Source organism: Salvelinus namaycush, chromosome 13, assembly GCF_016432855.1.
Source record: "Salvelinus namaycush isolate Seneca chromosome 13, SaNama_1.0, whole genome shotgun sequence".
In the NCBI taxonomy this organism is placed as follows: domain Eukaryota; kingdom Metazoa; phylum Chordata; class Actinopteri; order Salmoniformes; family Salmonidae; genus Salvelinus; species Salvelinus namaycush.
In genome coordinates, this window is record NC_052319.1 from 5184621 (window position 1) to 5202554 (window position 17934).

Here is a 17934-nt window from a genome sequence, read left to right on the forward strand (position 1 = left end):
TGGGCTCTTCTCCGGTTGCCATGTCAACTCCTTCTCATATGCCAGTGGGGGATTTGTACTGGAGTCTGGGAAAGATGTGACAACTAGTATGTCGGCGCTGTGTCAACGTTGTTTTATAGTCACTGGTCATAAGGCATGGACTATCTTGTGAATGGTCTAAGACTATGGAATGATTATGTTACCTTTGCATGACCAGAGGTTGCCAATTCTTGTATGGATGTTTGAAGGGGGTATGATGATGATGACGTTCTTTGAATGTTTGTTGAAAAAATTCTAATCTAATGTTAGCTAATGTCCTGAGAATGTCCTAGGTTTGCTGGGTACCAGCCCCTTCACACAATTTGCTGCCTCACAAAAATGGGTTTTGTAGATATTGCTACAATTGTGTTGATGTAACGTGATAACTGCACTGTACAATCTACACAGCACCACATGTGCACTCTAAGCTTTCAACTCTCGAAGTCGGTAATACACACTGACGAATGAGTCCCTCGACGATGCCAGCTACCAGATTTGCAACAAAATGGATGATTTATTAATTCATTATAGTAAAAATCAATCATCAGATATTTGATACTAGGGCGAGAGTCACTCTTGAATGCTCTCTCAGATGGTGTGCATTTCAACAAGTCATGAATGTAATTAGCCTTTAGCCCCCGAGCCTGCTGTGTTCAGGCTAACCTCCTCAAAACTACCTGCATGGTCGTCATTGACACCAGTCTGGTCGGCTGAAATGACGCAGAAAGATGGAAATAGATTACGCTTTTTGTAAAAGTAGAAATATTTCATAAAGGACTTGGGAGGCGATACACTAAATGGTTTCCTAAGAGAAAATGGCTTTGAAACTTTCCACATTTGTATTGCTGACAAAAGGTCCCACTTTACAGAGGATTAAATTCATGGGTAATTACTGTCTACCTAATATGGTTGAATATCTATCCAGTGTAATATGGAACACATCACATTCATAAACAATCATTAAACAGGCTTTATGCACAACCTCTAATTTTTGTCAAATCAAATCCCTCCCTTGAACACACACTCTGTGTGTGTGTGTGTGTGTGTGTGTGTGTGTGTGTGTGTGTGTGTGTGTGCGCGTGCGTATCACTCAAAAACCACTTTCTTCACATACCCATAAATTAACCATGTTGGTCTTTTCTCACATTGGAAGTCATTCTCAAAATGTCTCGCGCTAATTTCAGGTGTTGCATGTATTACTGTGTATGATGGTGTTTGTCCACAATGCATTAAGTATACTTAGGCTTTCTCACTTCTCAACGTGTAGCATTAGACTAATGCAAGGATAAAGTCAGCCAAGAGAATAGACTCTTTTTTGGCATCCAAATTAGCGCAGGCAGCCTTGGTTTCACTCTCCACTATTCTGCTAATTGGCCCATTTGGGGAATGGTGCTCTACAAACTCTTCCTTCAAGCAAGACACTTGCATGATCACTTTCTATTGCTCTTTCTTACACACACACAAACACACACACGATTGTCCTCAATATGCATGCATACAACCACCCACCAAGTTCCTTGTTCTCCCCATGTACTCTACACACCAGAATTTACAGGCATCCTCACAGACCACATTGTCCTCAACTACCCCAACAAAGCTTTATCTCTCTGACATGCACACACACCCACTGCATGTTCTTGCCTGGCTACCCAGACTCGGCCAAACGTTACACCAGGCCCACAAATGTTAGTTTCTTCTCCTGAATGAGTCTTGATCGGAGTACCTCCCCGACCCTTCACCGAATGCGAACACATTCGGGGAAGTATGATTGGCCCAGAAACCGAAGGGTTGGGCCAGAGCTAGAACACATTTGGGTAAAGCGGTGGTTTGAAAATTCCTCATTGGCTTTGATACTCTGATTGGTTAGAGACGATCAAATCGCTTTTGACTTTATTTTGTACAATGCCCCCCATGCCCCTCGTCATCACAAACGACTTCAATCATGGCAGTCTCAGACTAAAGTATGTAGTGAACGACAGAGCAGAGGAAGAATTTAGTGTGAGTCATCACTCATCAGGCTACATTTGTTCAAGGGTTAAGAGAGATTTAAGGCACGAATACACACACAGACAGACAAGGCCAACTCCCTTATATGCTTCCATGTGCACTCAGATGGTTATGTACTCACTGCCTGTTTACAGAACAACCTATTTAGCATAAAAGTATTGTTTACATGTAGCTAATGGTGTCCTCATAATACCTCACCCTTGCTGTGAGAAACATCATATTTATGGATGAAGGAGCATTCGAGTTTGTATGAGTGGGGGGGATGTGTCCTTGGTTTGAACACTACACTGTCATGGAAAACTGTAAATTATACAGATTTTTCTTTGTATTATTATCAGTAAAATACACGTTTTACAGCATCATACTGTAAATGATGGTGCATTGTGGCAAAATGTTGTTTGCGGGGAAATAATGACTGTATTTCGAATGGGACTGTAATTCCACCCTGCAGAAAACAGTATTGTACCATATCTTTAGAGCGGCAAAAAAAACATTTGTGTCACGGCCGTTACAAGAAGAGGACCAAGGTGCAGCGTGGTCAGCGTACATTTTCTCTTTATTTGGAAAAAAAGACGCCGAACAAAACAATAAACACTACAAAAACAAACCGTGAAGCTTAAAGGCTATGTGCCCCAAACAAAAGTCAACTTCCCACAAACACAGGTGGAAAAAAGAGCTACCCAAGGATGGTTCCCAATCAGAGACAACGATAGACAGTTGTCCCTGATTGAGAACCATACCCGGCCAAAACATAGAAATAGAAAATCATAGAAACACAAAACATAGAATGCCCACCCCAACTCACGCCCTGACCAAACAAAAATAGAGACATAAAAAGGATCTCTAAGGTCAGGGCGTGACAATTTGACCACCATGGTATTGTTGTTTCTGTCTCATTAACATATTTTGAGGTGTGCCTTGTAAGAGGTTATATTTGTTGCACCTGTGAGTGAGAATGCTGTACCAATTTAACTCCTATGAGGTTATAGGGCCCTATCAATGTAAAATGCATAGGGAACAGATTGGAGTGGCATCAAATCTCAAACCTTAAACTGTTGAGCATTTTACCATGTCCTTTTGGTCTGTTTTGCCCTGTAGTCACTGCCAGTTTGGAGGCCTTTTGTTAAGGTGTCTAGAAGTTCAAGTGATATAAAACACCAAATATGAATTAATATGCTGTAATGTTTGTAAACACTATCTACCAGGCAACCTGCTTGCACCAATCCCTTGTAATTACAGTAAAATACAGTGAAATACAAAACACTCTTCAACGAATGTAACTCATTCGTTCATTCCGATTACGGTAGCATTTACCCTTTTTTTTTTTACAATATAATTATACAGTATATTTTACGCTATTTTACTGTGGGTCATTACACAGTGTTTGCTTTGATACCGTATTTTTATTACAGTAGGTGTACTGTAATATGAAGTACATCATTTGACTTGCCACCGAGCTGCCTGTAACCCCTTTACAGTGTTGTGTTATTTGTTTGTGAATACCTGACTGACAAAAAAAACTACCTAGCATGCCATTGGAGGAGACTGATAAATTGGTGTTTAAGGCTATCATGTCATAGGTACAGTGTACTATAAAGGCTTTATATATACTATGTTTGAGTGCTTTGTTATTAAGGTCATATAACTTTTAAAGACAGGAAATGCAAATGATTATTATCTATAATCCAATAAATAACTGCAACATAAAGTCAAAGCAATTGTAGGTGAAATCAATTATTTGTATTACTTGGTTATCATTTTATTTGTATGATGGAGTTAAGATCTGTTATCCCACCCAAGCAATGAATAGTTGACCTATACTACAGAAAATAATAAGGAGAAATGGAGCTACACGCACCATCACGAGGTCAAAGATGTTTGGCTGAATTTTGACACCACATTTGGCCACGAAAACAGTGGCCTGTTTGTGCCATTAGACTTACAAGCTGGGGCTTCCCAATGCACGGGCTCCAATGTTGTAAAAAGAAGCGTTAAAAATAACAGTGCCTTTTGTGTTCAATATTACTGGGTCGACGCTGTGTATCACGCTATGGCAACAATAGCCTATGTATGATAATAATATTTAGGTATTTTGGCATGCTGTGGGACAGGCAACTCAGTGAAGGAGTCCACATTATTCCAAAGCAGAGCAATATTATTATCCCCAGCTGGACGAATCGATTTATACAGCCTTTTTTTAAATGCTAGTGACCAATTACATTGCAAGTGCATCTATTCTCAACCTGCACTGTTCAGCTGTAACTAAAGCCGAAACCCGCTCATTACAAGGCCAAGCATTAAACAGAGACTGACCATTCCCGTCAGTTCAACGTCTCGTTTTTATGTGCACTTGGTTGAGCTGTCAACTAACCTAAATTTCACGTGAAATCAAGAAACCATTTCAACATGTCATTGGATTTAGGTAAAACATTGGTTGAAAAAAAATACTAAATGTCCTTACGTTTATATATTTCTGCAAATCCAATCAGTTTTCCTGATTGATTCAACGTCTTCACATATATTTTGGGGGTTAAAATGACGTGAAACAAGGTTGATCAAACCAGTTTTTGCCCAGTGGGTTGTGTCGGTCGGAAAGAAACCACAAGCCTTTCTCTATCTCTATCTATCTATCTCGCTCTCTCTCTCCTCCAATCAGCGTTGTAATAATTACCGAGACCCACTCGCCCTCTTTCGCATCTAACACCACGTGATCATACCCAGACTTCTAACCTGCTGCTGGTGCGCGCAACGCGGATTCCAGATATAGAGAGATGAGGCGAGCGCAATTGACGGACTCACTGAGCGTCTGAACACAACTAGACGACCACTTATCATGGAAGCCCGTGGCATTTCTGGATATTACTAGGACACGTCGCCGCTTCGAAACCGTGGGATATAAATATTCTTTGTTTCTATTTCTCCCTTCCAACCCCCCCTTTTTTATTTGTTATTTTCTATCCTCATGGGGTGAACATCGTTCCTCTTCCTGCCCGTCCTCTTACGCTGATTTACCTGGCTAACTTCCCCCCAACACTATCCCACACCCTCCATCGCCCCACTCCCCCAACCCCCTTCATATTGTAGCTGCACCACCTTGGATCGGGCGGAACCCGTTAATTCATCACTTCATGGGGCTCGCTTTCTTGCACGGAAAATGTCCCTTTCTTTGTCACTGAGCGCCCCTCTGAAACAGCCAACGTCTGGACCGGAGTTGTTGGTGCGTGTCTACCACTTCTGCCCAGCTCGCTTGTGTAGTCGGGGAACGCCGCTGATCTGAGATGGGTCTGTCGGTGGCGGCAGAGCCCCGACGCCCGAACCAGTGGAGCCGGACAGTGGGAGATTGGGTCTGGATCACCGTTGTTTCGTTTCTCGCCACTTTACCTGTAGAGCAACTTTGCGCTTTCCCGTCTTCCCTGAGCGACTGTCAGACGCCTACCGGCTGGAACTGCTCTGGTAAGAACACCGATAAGTCGGGGGCATTTATTTGGGCTACATTATTATTGTATATTTTCTGTCAGTTCCAGGTGTGCACCGTAGTGCGCAGCGCGACTGTAACGGTCGTAATGGTAATAACCTAGTCCGCATGCATATGGGAATTTGGACAGGAAAGCTAATAAATGATCGAGGACACTATCTGCAATTAGCATCGTTTGGGTTTTAGAGAAAACATTCTTCCAAATTGTCGACGAGTGAGGAGGGTCATCAGCCCTTGAGATGTCGGGAATTTCAGGTTTTCCTAAGGTCCCCTTATATTACAATAGTCTATGGTTTTCTCATCGAAACCCTACACATACATTCATTTACAAACAAATGATGCTAATGAACATTTTCTAAAACGGTACAATGATGCAAATGTACATGACATGAAATATTTACCTTTCTTGCATTGTTGTTTAGCTTAATTCATGAATTAGCCTAAATTGGCTATTATTATGAACATGTTTTTTTAAATTATTATTATAGGTCTATTGTTATTATTAGTCGCTGTCAATGTTTAATTGCTATTATTTCTCAGCATCTGTTCTACTTGAGGAATTCAAGTGCCACATTCTAGTTGATATTTTAGACTCCCGAGTCTACAGTGGTCTGAAATCCTCCTAGACATTTATATAAATGTCTACACGTTTTATTGATTCATGTTATGCTAATAACTCATTAATCTTGTGAGCAATTGGAAATGTGACTCCAAGTTTAACCTACACCAACGATATTATTTTACCCATCACACACACAGCTATTCATTTTTTCGCTATAGGCTACTACAAACCATTTATATTGCCTAGTCTATTTTACTAGAATATAATATATTATTGTTAGATAGATATTATCAGTGTATATACATACACTTTCAATGACATAGACTGACCAGGTGAGTCCAGGTGAAAGCTATGAATCCTTATTGATGTCACTTGTTAAATCCACTTCAATCAGTGTAGGTGAAGGGGGAAGACAGTTTAAAGAAAGATTTTCAAGCCTTGAGACAATTGAGACATGGATTATTATATATGTCAAATTAAACTTTATTTTCCACATGCGCCGAATACAAGTGTAGACTTTAACGTGAAATGCTTACTTACAAGCCCTTAACCAACAGTGCAGTTCAAGAAGAAGAAAATATTTACCAAGTAGGCTAAAATAAAAAGTAATAATAAAAAGGAACACAATAAGATTAACAATAATGAGGCTATATACAGGGGGCACCGGTACTGAGTCAGGGGTACAGGCTAGTTGAGGTAATCTGTACATGTAGGTGGGGGCGAAGTGACTATGCAAAGGTAACAAACAAACAGCGAGTAGCAGCAGTGTACAAGGGGGGTAGGGGTAGAAGCTGTTGAGGAGCCTTTTGGTCCTAGACTTGGCGCTCCGGTGCCGTGCGGTAGCAGAGAAAACAGTCTATAACTTGGGTGACTGAAGTCTCTGACAATTTTATGGGATTTCCTCTGACACTGCCTATTATATGGCAGGAATTTTGGCCCCAGTGAAGTACTGGGCCGTTCGCACTACCCTCTGTAGCGCCTTACGGTCAGATGCCGAGCAGTTGCCATACCAGGTGGTGATGCAACCGGTCAGGATGCTCTCGATGGTGCAGCTGTAGAACCTTTTGAGGATCTGGGAGCCCATGCCAAATCTTTTCAGTCTCCTGAGTGGGAAAAGGTTTTGTCGTGCCCTCTTCACGACTGTATGTGTGCCATTCAGAGGGTGAATGGGCAAGACAAAATATTTAAGTGCCTTTGAACAGGGTCCACCACCCAATGGACATCCGTGAAACTAAATATTAGGAAGGTGTTATTATTGTTTTGTACACTCAGTGTATTATTTTTTATTTATTTTTATTTCACCAGGTAGGCAAGTTGAGAACCAGGTAGGCAAGTTCTCATTTACAATTACGACCTGGTCAAGATAAAGCAAAGCAGTTCGACACAGAGTTACACATGGAGTAAAACAAACATACAGTCAATAATACAGTAGAAAAATAAGTCTATATACAATCAGAGCAAATGAGGTGAGATAAGGGAGGTAAAGGCAAAAAAGGCCATGGTGGCGAGGTATATACAATATAGCAAGTAAAACACTGGAATGGTAGATTTGCAGTGGAAGAATGTGCAAAGTAGAAAAAATGGGGTGCAAAGGAGCAAAATAAATAAATCCAGTAGGGGATGAGGTAGTTGTTTGGGCTAAATTATAGATGGGCTATGTACAGGTGCAGTAATCTGTGAGCTAATCTGACAGCTGGTGAGGGAGATAAGTGTTTCCAGTTTCAGAGATTTTTGCAGTTCGTTCCAGTCATTGGCAGCAGAGAACTGGAAGGAAAGACGACCAAAGCAGGAATTGGCTTTTGGGGTGACCAGTGAGATATACCTGCTGGAGCGCGTGCTACGAGTGGGTGCTGCTATGGTGACCAGTGAGCTGAGATAAGGCGGGGCTTTACCTAGCAGAGACTTGTAGATAACCTTTAGCCAGTGGGTTTGGCGCCGAGTATGAAGCGAGGGCCAACTAACGAGAGCGTACAGGTCGCAATGGTGGGTAGTATATGGGGCTTTGGTGACAAAACGGATGGCACTGTGATAGACTGCATCCAATTTATTGAGTAGGGTATTGGAGGCTATTTTGTAAATGACATCGCCGAAGTCCAGGATCGGTAGGATGGTCAGTTTTACGAGGGTATGTTTGGCAGCATGAGTGAAGGATGCTTTGTTGCGAATTAGGAAGCCAATTCTAGATTTAACTTTGGATTGGAGATGTTTGTGAGTCTGGAAGGAGAGTTTACAGTCTAACCAGAAACCTAGGTATTTGTAGTTGTCCACATATTCTAAGTCAGAAGCGGGCAGGTGCAGGCAGCGATCGGTTGAATAGCATGCATTTAGTTTTACTTGTATTTAAGAGCAGTTGTAGGCCTCGGAAGGAGAGTTGTATGGTATTGAAATATTATTATACTGCATTATATATACAGTACCGGTCAAAAGTTTTAGAACACCTACTCATTCAAGGGTTTTTCTTTATTTTTACTATTTTCTACATTGATGAATAATAGTGAAAACATCAAAACTATAAAATAACACATATGGACTCATGTAGGAACCAAAAAGTGTTTAAACAAGTCAAAATATATTTTATATTTGACATTCTTCAAAGTAGCCACCCTTTGCCTTGATGACAGCTTTGCACACTCTTGGCATTCTCTCAACCATCAACTGGAATGCTTTTCCAACGGTCTTGAAGGAGTCCCCACATATGCTGAGCACTTGTTGGCTGCTTTTGCTTCACTCTGCGGTCCAACTCATCCAAAGCCATCTCTATTGGGTTGATGTTGGGGGATTGTGGAGGCCTGGTCATCTGATGCAGCACTCCATCGCTCTCCTTCTTGGTAAAATAGCCCTTACACAGCCTGGAGGTGTGTTGGGTCATTGTCCTGTTAAAAATCAAATGATAGTCCCACTAAGCGCAATCCAGATGGGTTGGTGTATCGCTGCAGAATGCTGTGGTATACCTGCTGGTTACGTATGCCTTGAATTTTAATTAATCACTGACAGTTGGAACGAAAAATTTCGAATTTAACCTCATCAGGCCAAAGGACAGCTTTCCACCGGTCTAATGTCCATTGCTCATGTTTCTTGGCCCAAGCAAGTCTCTTCCTATTATTGGTGTCCTTTAGTAGTGGTTTCTTTGCAGCAATTCGACCATGATGGCCTGATTCACTTAGTCTCCTCTGAACAGTTGATATTGATGTGTCTGTTACTTGAACTCTGTAAAGCTTTTATTTGGTGCTGGTAACTGAACTTATCCTCTGCAGCAGAGGTAACTCTGGGTTTTCCTTTCCTTTGGCGGTCCTTATGAGAGCCAGTTTCATCATAGCGCTTGATGGATTTTGCGACTGCACTTGAAGAAACTTTCAAAGTTCTTGAAATGTTCCGTATTGACTGACCTCCATGTCTTAAATTAATGATACTGTTGTTTCTCTTTGCTTATTTGAGCTGTTTTTGCCATAATATGGAGTTGGTCTTTTACCAAATAGGGATATCTTCTGTATACCACCCCTACCTACCACCCCTACCTTGTCACAACACAACTGATTGGCTCAAATGCATTAAGAAGGAAAGAAATTCCACAATTTAACTTTTAACAAGGTACGCTTGTTAATTGAAATGCATTCCAGGTGACTACCACATGAAGCTGGTTGGGAGAATGCCAAGTGTTAAAAGCTGTCATCAAGGCAAAGGTTTGGTACTTGGAAGAATCTCAAATCTAAAATATTTTTAGATTTCTTGAACACTTTTTTGTTTTCTACATGATTCCATGTGTTATTTAATAGTTTTGATGTCATCACTATTATTCTACAATGTAGAAAATAGTAAAAATTAAGAAAAATCTTGGAATAAGTAGGTGTGTCAACTTTTGACTGGTTTTGTATATACACTACCATTCAAAAGTTTGGGGTCACTTAGACATTCCTTGTTTTTGAAAGTAAAGCACATTTTTTGTCCATTAAAATAACATTAATTTGATCAGAAATACAGTGTAGACATTGTTAATGTTGTAAATGACTACTGTAGCTGGAAACAGCAGATTTTATATGGAATATCTACATAGGTGTGCAGAGGCCCATTATCAGCAACCATCACTCCTGTGTTCCAATGGCACGTTGTGTTAGCTAATTCAAGTTGATCATTTTAAAAGGCTAATTGATCATTAGAAAACCCTTTTGCAATTATGTTAACACAGCTGAAAACTGTTGTTCTGATGAAAGAAGCAATAAAACTGGCCTTCTTTAGACTAGTTGAGTATCTGGAGCATCAGTATGCAAGAAATTGCGAAGAAACTGAAGATCTCGTACAACGTTGTGTACTACTCCCTTCACAGAACAGTGCAAACTGACTCTAACCAGAATAGAAAGAGGAGTGGGAGGCCCCGGTGCACAACTGAGCAAGAGGACAAGTACATTAGATTGTCTAGTTTGAGAAACAGACACCTCACAAGTCCTCAACTGGCAGCTTCATTAAATAGTACCCGCAGAACACCAGTCTCAACGTCAACAATGAAGAGGCGACTCTGGGATGCTGGCCTTCTAGGCAGAGTTGCAAAGTAAAAGCCATATCTCAGACTGGCAAAAAAAAAGAAAATATTAATATGGGCAAAGTAACACAGACACTGGACAGAGGAACTCTGCCTAGATGGCCAGCATCCCGGAGTCGTCTCTTCACTGTTGACGTTGAGACTGGTGTTTTGCGGGTCATATTTAATGAAGCTGCCAGTTGAGGACATGTGAGGTATATACTGTATATATATATACAGACGCAAGTTTACATACACCTTAGCCAAATACATTTAAACTCAGTTTTTCACAATTCCTGACATTTAATCCTCGTAAAAATTCCCTGTCTTAGGTCAGTTAGGATCACCACTTTATTTTAAGAATGTGAAATGTCAAAATAAGAGTGATTTATTTCATATTTTATTTCTTTCATCACATTCCCAGTGGGTCAGAAGTTTACGGACACTCAATTAGTATTCGGTAGCATTGCCTTTAAATTGTTTAACTTGGGTCAAATGTTTGGGGTAGCCTTCCACAAGTTCCCACAATAAGTTGGGTGAATTTTGGCACATTCCTCCTGACAAAGCTGGAGTAACTGAGTCAGGTTTGTAGGCCTCCTTGCTCGCACACGCTTTTTCAGTTCTGCCCACAAATTTTCTATAGGATTGAGGTCAGGTCTTACTGATGGCCGTGGACCGTGGTCCCATGGTGTATATACCTGCTTACTATTGTTTGTACAGATGAACGTGGTACTTTCAGGCATTTGGAAATTGCTCCCGAGGATGAACCAGACTTGTGGAATTCTACAATTTCTTTTCTGAGGTCTTGGCTGATTTCTTTAGATTTTTTCATGATGTCAAGCAAAGAGGCACAGAGTTTGAAGGTAGGACTTGAAATACATCTACAGGTACACGTCAAATGATGTCAATTAGCCTATCAGAAGCTTCTAAAGCCATGACATAATTTTCTGGAATTTTCCAAGCTGTTGAAAGGCACAGTCAACTTAGTGCATATAAACTTCTGACCCACTGGAATTGTGATACAGGGAATTATAAGTGAAATAATCTGTCTGTAAACAATTGTTGGAAAGATTACTTGTGTCATGCACAAACTATTGTTTGTTTACAAGAAATGTGTGGAGTGGTTGAAAAACTAGTTTTAATGACTCCAACCTAAGAGTATGTAAACTTCCGACTTCAACTGTGTGTATGTGTATATATATATATACACACATACATATATATGTGTGTGTGTAGCCTATTTGTCTGTTGTTTACGGTATGGGGAAATATAGCCTTTTCTTTTTATCTCCCACGTGCTGTTCCGTTACCTAGTGTTCTTGAGAATATGAACCGTACCGCTTTTTTATAGCCCGGAGTACACTTGTTTTCCCTTTTCGGTGCCAAACCGATAAAACCATGGGCGGGAGGCTGTAAAGCATGACTGCGTGCCATCCTGCCTTTGTAAATCATCTGACTGTGCCAACGTCGATGTTTTCTGTCGCATTTCCATGTTTGAAACCTAAAATAGCCTCAACCCTTTTCGCCACATTTGAGAACAATAAGTAAGTGCAAGCATTAGCCTATATCCACTTATTTTGCACTGTGCAATTATCACTGTTATTTAGCCTGTAGTCTACATAAAATGCACAATGATTGTGATGAGAATTAATTATTTTCTTTAATCCATACTCTAGGACCTGTATTGTCTTCAGCTAATTTCCTTCATAAGCAGTAATATGAATGTAGGCCTACTTGAGATAAACACTCTCCAAATCTCCATTCCTTTTACCCATCAGGTTGCCTATTACCATACACAACATTTTAATGGATAAGCAAATAGGCACAGGATTTGTATTTTTAGCAAGAATGTTCTACACTACACATTTGAGTGTAAATGCATGCAGAGCATCAACTGAAAACGGTAAGCTGAGAGATCTGAATGCTTAAAGCCAACATTCAATATGTGGCCAATGTTGCCAGAGTAACAGGTTGGGATGGTAATCTTGGGAGTATATGACTAAAGATGCTCTCCTGCATTTTATGTCCCATTTCCTCAGCCAGTGAAGAATGATGGGTTGAATCCCAAATGGCATCCGATTCCCTATGTAGTGCACTACTTTTGTACGCTATATAGGGAATATGGTGCCATTTGGGACGCAACGTGGTTTCTAAACTATTACTGGGCCGCTGTAGGTAATTTGGTCAACGCTCTGTCGTTTATCAACCCCGGTTTGCATCCCTCGTTTCTCTGTAATGGACTAGACTTAAGAGACTTATTTTAGTCTGGATAGGGTTGCCTTTTTTACATCCTGAATGTCTATCTTATTAATGGCTTCATAGAGCTACTTTCACTAGTACTCAACTGTTTTGTAGGCTGTAAACTTTGTAACTGTGATGTGATTTATCGCTCTCTCTCGCTCTCGGCTTAGCCAAATTGTCGAATTCAGTGATTGTGTTGGTGAAGATGAATGCGTTGTTGTTGATGATGATGAAGATTAGGTGTCTCCGCACTCAAACCCATCCTCTTAGGTGGGCTGTGTCTGAGCTTTCACACCTCCCAACCCTACCCCTCCCACACCCATACAATTAGCAAATGAAAATGTAACAAGTCACACATTGTACATTATGAACATGAACGGTAATCCTCATTGACGCAAAACACTGAACCCCTAAATAGCAGCTTGACTTAATGGAAGATGTTTCCCTCGTCATGGTCTATTTAAACTGATGATTTAATGAATACATGTTTTCAACACCAAGTCTGTGGCTGATTGGCATTACAATGAAAATAATTTTATTGCAAAGCTAGAAATGCATTGTATTTTTCATTATAGCCTTCTACAATGAACAAAGGATTGTGTGTCCCTGGTGTGAATAATTCATTGACTGTGCTTGGATAATGTACATGATCAGAGAATGAGAGAGAGAATAATTTGGCAAAGATGATGACATCGTATTATTTTGATATTGTATTACTGGTCTTGGTAGGCAATGAGTTGGTCGTATCTGGAAGGCCCGCATGGTGCTTGGATAGGCAGAAGAGATGAAAAGATTAAAGATCTTTTGTTTTGTTCATAGTTAGATCCCAAATTATATTGCATCTGAACTGTTACCCTAAAGACGTAAGACACTGTGGCATTAGAACTGATAAACAAAACTGTAACTCTCTGTGAATAAGGAGTCATTGGTTTAACAAGTGGTAAAGTTTACAGATATTTACACAAGCTGGTGAGACTCTGTTGATACAGTCAGAGTTTATATTGCACTTTAGTAGCAACCACTGTTGTAAAAAACAGAATCAGTTTCCCAAGCTCAGAGGATAGAGGTGGAAATCATTCTCCTCACAAGTGGCCTACATCTACGTGAATTACAGTGCCTTCAGAAAGTATTCATACCCCTTGGCTTATTCCACATTTTGTGTTACCGCCTGAATTCAAAATGTATAAAAAAAAAAATTGTCTCACCCATCTACACACAATACCTCATCATGACAAAGTGAAAACATATTGAAAATGTATTGAAAATGAAATACAGAAATATCTCATTTATATTAGTATTCACACCCCTAAATCAACACGTTAGAATCACCTTTGGCAGCGATAACAGCTGTCTTTCTGTGTAAATCTCTAAGAGCTTTCCACACCTGGATTGTGCAATATTTGCCCATTTTGTTATTTTATAAATTCTTCAAGCTCTGTCAAATTGGTTGTTGGTCATTGCGAGACAATTATTTTCAAGTCTTGCTATAGATATTCAAGCCGATTTAAGTCAAAACTGTAACTTGGCCACTCAGGAACTTTCACTGTCTTCTTGGTGAGCAACTCCAGTGTAGATTTGGCCTTGTAATTTAGCTTATTGTCCTGATGAAAGGTGAATTAATCTCTAAGTGTCTGGTGGAAAGCAGACTGAACCAGGATTTCCTCTGGGATTTTTCCTGTGCATAGATAGCTCTATTCCTGTCACACCCTGAACATAATAAGCTGTTTTTTCTCTGTGTTGGTTGATAGTGACTAGGGTGGGTCATCTAGGTGTTTGTATGTCTATATTGGCCTGATATGGTTCCCAATCAGAGACAGCTGTTTATCGTTGTCTCTGACTGGGGATCATATTTACGCAGCAATTTCCCCTTTGTGTTTCGTGGGATCTTGACTATGTTTAGTTGCCTGCCTGCAATATTTTGTATAGCTTCACGTTTCGTTCGTTTATTTTGTTGTTTTGTTCGGTGTTCCTTTATTAACCTGTTTGGCGTGCAAGCCCGACGTCGGTACATTTATGACAACAGCCAGCTCAAAGTGCAGGGCGCGAAATTCAAAATATATATTTTTTAAATATTTAACTTTCACACATTAACAAGTCCAATACAGCATATGAAAGGTACACATCTTGTGAATCCAGCCAACATGTCCGATTTTTAAAATGTTTTACAGGGAAGACAAAATATGTAAATCTATTAGCTAACCACGTTAGCAAAAGACACCACTTTTTTTACTATAACAGTTTATTACTCCATCAGTAGCTATCACAAATTCGACCAAATAAAGATATAAATAGCCACTAACCAAGAAACAACTTCATCAGATGACAGTCTGATAACATATTTATTGTATAGCATATGTTTTGTTGGAAAAATTTGCATATTTCAGGTATAATTCATAGTTTACATTTCAGCTACAATCAGAAATTGCACCGAAAGCAGCCATAATATTTACAGACACCAACGTCAAATACCTAATTACTCATCATAAAACATTTCTGAAAAATACATAGTGTACAGCAATTGAAAGACAGGCATCTTATGATTCTAGACAATATTTCAGATTTATTAAATGTTTTACAGCGAAAACAAAATGTAGCGTTATATTAGCGTAGCCACAATAGCCAGAAACACTTGGGCGCCGACGACCAGTTCACATGCGCGACAGATATTAGAAATAGCATCATAAAATGTTTCTTACTTTTGGTGATCTTCCGTCAGAATGTTGGACAAGGTGTCCTTTGTCCAGAACAGTCGTTGTTTGGATCTGGAACGGCAAATTTCCCTCTTCATTTAGCATGGGCACTTGCCAAGTGGCACGGATCTCTCCAACGTCAACAAAGTCAGAGAACGGAACACGGCAAAACTCCCGAAAAATTTTCAATAATCTGATTAAACTATATTGAAAAAACATACTTTACGATGATATGGTCACATGTATCAAATAAAATCCGAACCGGAGATAGTAGTCGTCCATAACGGCAGCTAAACAGAAGGCAATCCCACTGTCCAACTGGCGCTGCCAAGAGTACCGGAAATGAGGGACACGTCATACAAAGAGCTTGTATTCCAATTCAGAACAAGATGAACACAAAATGTCTTCTCTCACAGCCTCTTGACAACCAGGGGAAGGTCTATGAAGTGTACGTAGACTCTTACGTTTTATGCCCATGTATAGGCAGGAAGTTGAACAGAGCATCGATTTCAGACATTCCACTTCCTAGTCAGGAGATGTGCTGCAGAATGAGTTCTGTTTCACTCAGAGAAATAATTCAAACGGTTTTAGAAACTAGAGAGTGTTTTCTATCCAATAGTAATAATAATATGCATATTGTACGAGCAAGAATTGAGTACGAGGCCGTTTGAAATGGGCATCTTTTATCTGGCTACTCAATACTGCCCCTTGCAGCCATAAGAAGTTAAAGAGAATGTGCGCATACCAAGCTGCGCCTTGGTCCATTCCATATGACGATCGTGACAATTCTGTTTATATTTTATCCTGAAAAACTCCACAATTACAAGCATACCCATAACATGAGCAGCCACCACTATACTTGAAAATATGGAGAGTTGTACTCAGTAATGTGTTATTGGGTTTGCCCCAAACAACACTTTATTCAGGACAAAAAGTGAATTGCTATGCCACATTTTTTTACAATATTACGTTAGTGCCTTGCACAAGGATGTTTTGGAATAGTTTTACAGTGGCTTGCGAAAGTATTCACCCCTCTTGGCATTTTTCCTATTTTTTTTGCTTTACAACCTGGAATCAAAATAGATTTTTGGGGGATTTGTATCATTTCATTTACACAACATGCCTACCACTGAAGATGCAAAATATTTTTCTATTTTGAAACACACATAAAATAAGCCCAAAAAAACCCAACTTCAGCATGCATAACTATTCACTCCCCAAAAGTCAATATTTTGTAGAGCCACCTTTTGCAGCAATTACAGCTGTAAGTCTCTTGGGGTATGTCTCGTATAAGCTTGGCACACCTAGCCACAGGGATTTTTGCCCATTCTTCAAGGCAAAACTGCTCCAGTTCCTTCAAGTTGGATGGGTTCCACTGGTGTACAGCAATATTAAAGTCATACCACAGATTATCAATTGGATTGAGGTCTGGGCTTTGACTAGGCCATTCCAAGACATTTAAATGTTTCCACTTAAACCACTCGAGTGTTGCTTTAGCAGTCTGCTTAGGGTCATTGTCCTGCTGGAAGGTGAACCTGCTTTCCAGTCTCAAATCTCTGGAAGACTGAAACAGGATTCCCTCAATAATTTCCCTGTATTTAGCGCCATTGATCATTCCTTAATTTCTGACCAGTTTCCCAGTCCCTGCCGATAGAAAACATCCCCACAGCATGATGTTGCCACCACCATGCTTCACTGTGGGGATGATGTTCTCTTGGTGATGCGAGGTGTTGGGTTTGCGCCAGACATAGCGTTTTCCTTGATGGCCAAAAAGTTCAATTTTTGTCTAATCTAACCAGAGTACCTTCTTCCATATGTTTGGGGAGTCTCCCACATGCCTTTTGGCAAACACCAAATGTGTTTGCTTATTATTTTCTTTAAGCAATGGCTTTTTTCTGCCCGCTCTTCCGTAAAGCCCAGCTCTGTGGAGTGTACGGCTTAAAGGGGTCCTATGGACAGATACTCCAATCTCCGTTCTGGAGCTTTGGTTGTCTTTGGTCTTTTTGTTGCCTCTGATTAATGCCCTCCTTGCCTGATCTGTGAGTTTTGGTGGGCGGCCCACTCTTGGCAGGTTTGTTGTGGTGCCATATTCTTTCCATTTTTTATAACGGATTTAATGGTGCTCCGTGCGATGTTCAAAGTTTTGGATATTTTTCTATAACCCAACCCTGATCTGTACTTCTCCACAACTTTGTCTCTGACCTGTTTGGAGAGATCCTTGTTCTTCATGGTGCCGCTTGCTTGGTGTTGCAAACTCTGGGGCCTTTCAGAACAGGTGTATCAGAGTCCATGCAAATTATTATGCAACTTTTTAAGCAGATTTTGACTTCTGAACTTATTTAGGCTTGCCATAACAAAGGGGTTGTTTTCATTTTTTAAATTAATTTGCAACATAAAAAAAACGATTCTACTTTGACATTATGTGGTAT

The 17934-nt window shown here is 40.2% G+C and overlaps 1 protein-coding gene across 1 annotated transcript in view; it reads left to right on the top strand.

The window, feature by feature from the left end:
- Nucleotides 1-5303: 5303 nt before the first annotated feature.
- Nucleotides 5304-17934, top strand: part of tmeff2a (transmembrane protein with EGF-like and two follistatin-like domains 2a) — a 178358-nt gene continuing 165727 nt past the window's right edge. Inside the window, exon 1 of the mRNA XM_039006293.1 lies at nt 5304-5478. Coding sequence (XP_038862221.1) covers nt 5304-5478 — 175 coding nt within the window. The remainder of the gene's footprint in view (nt 5479-17934) is intronic.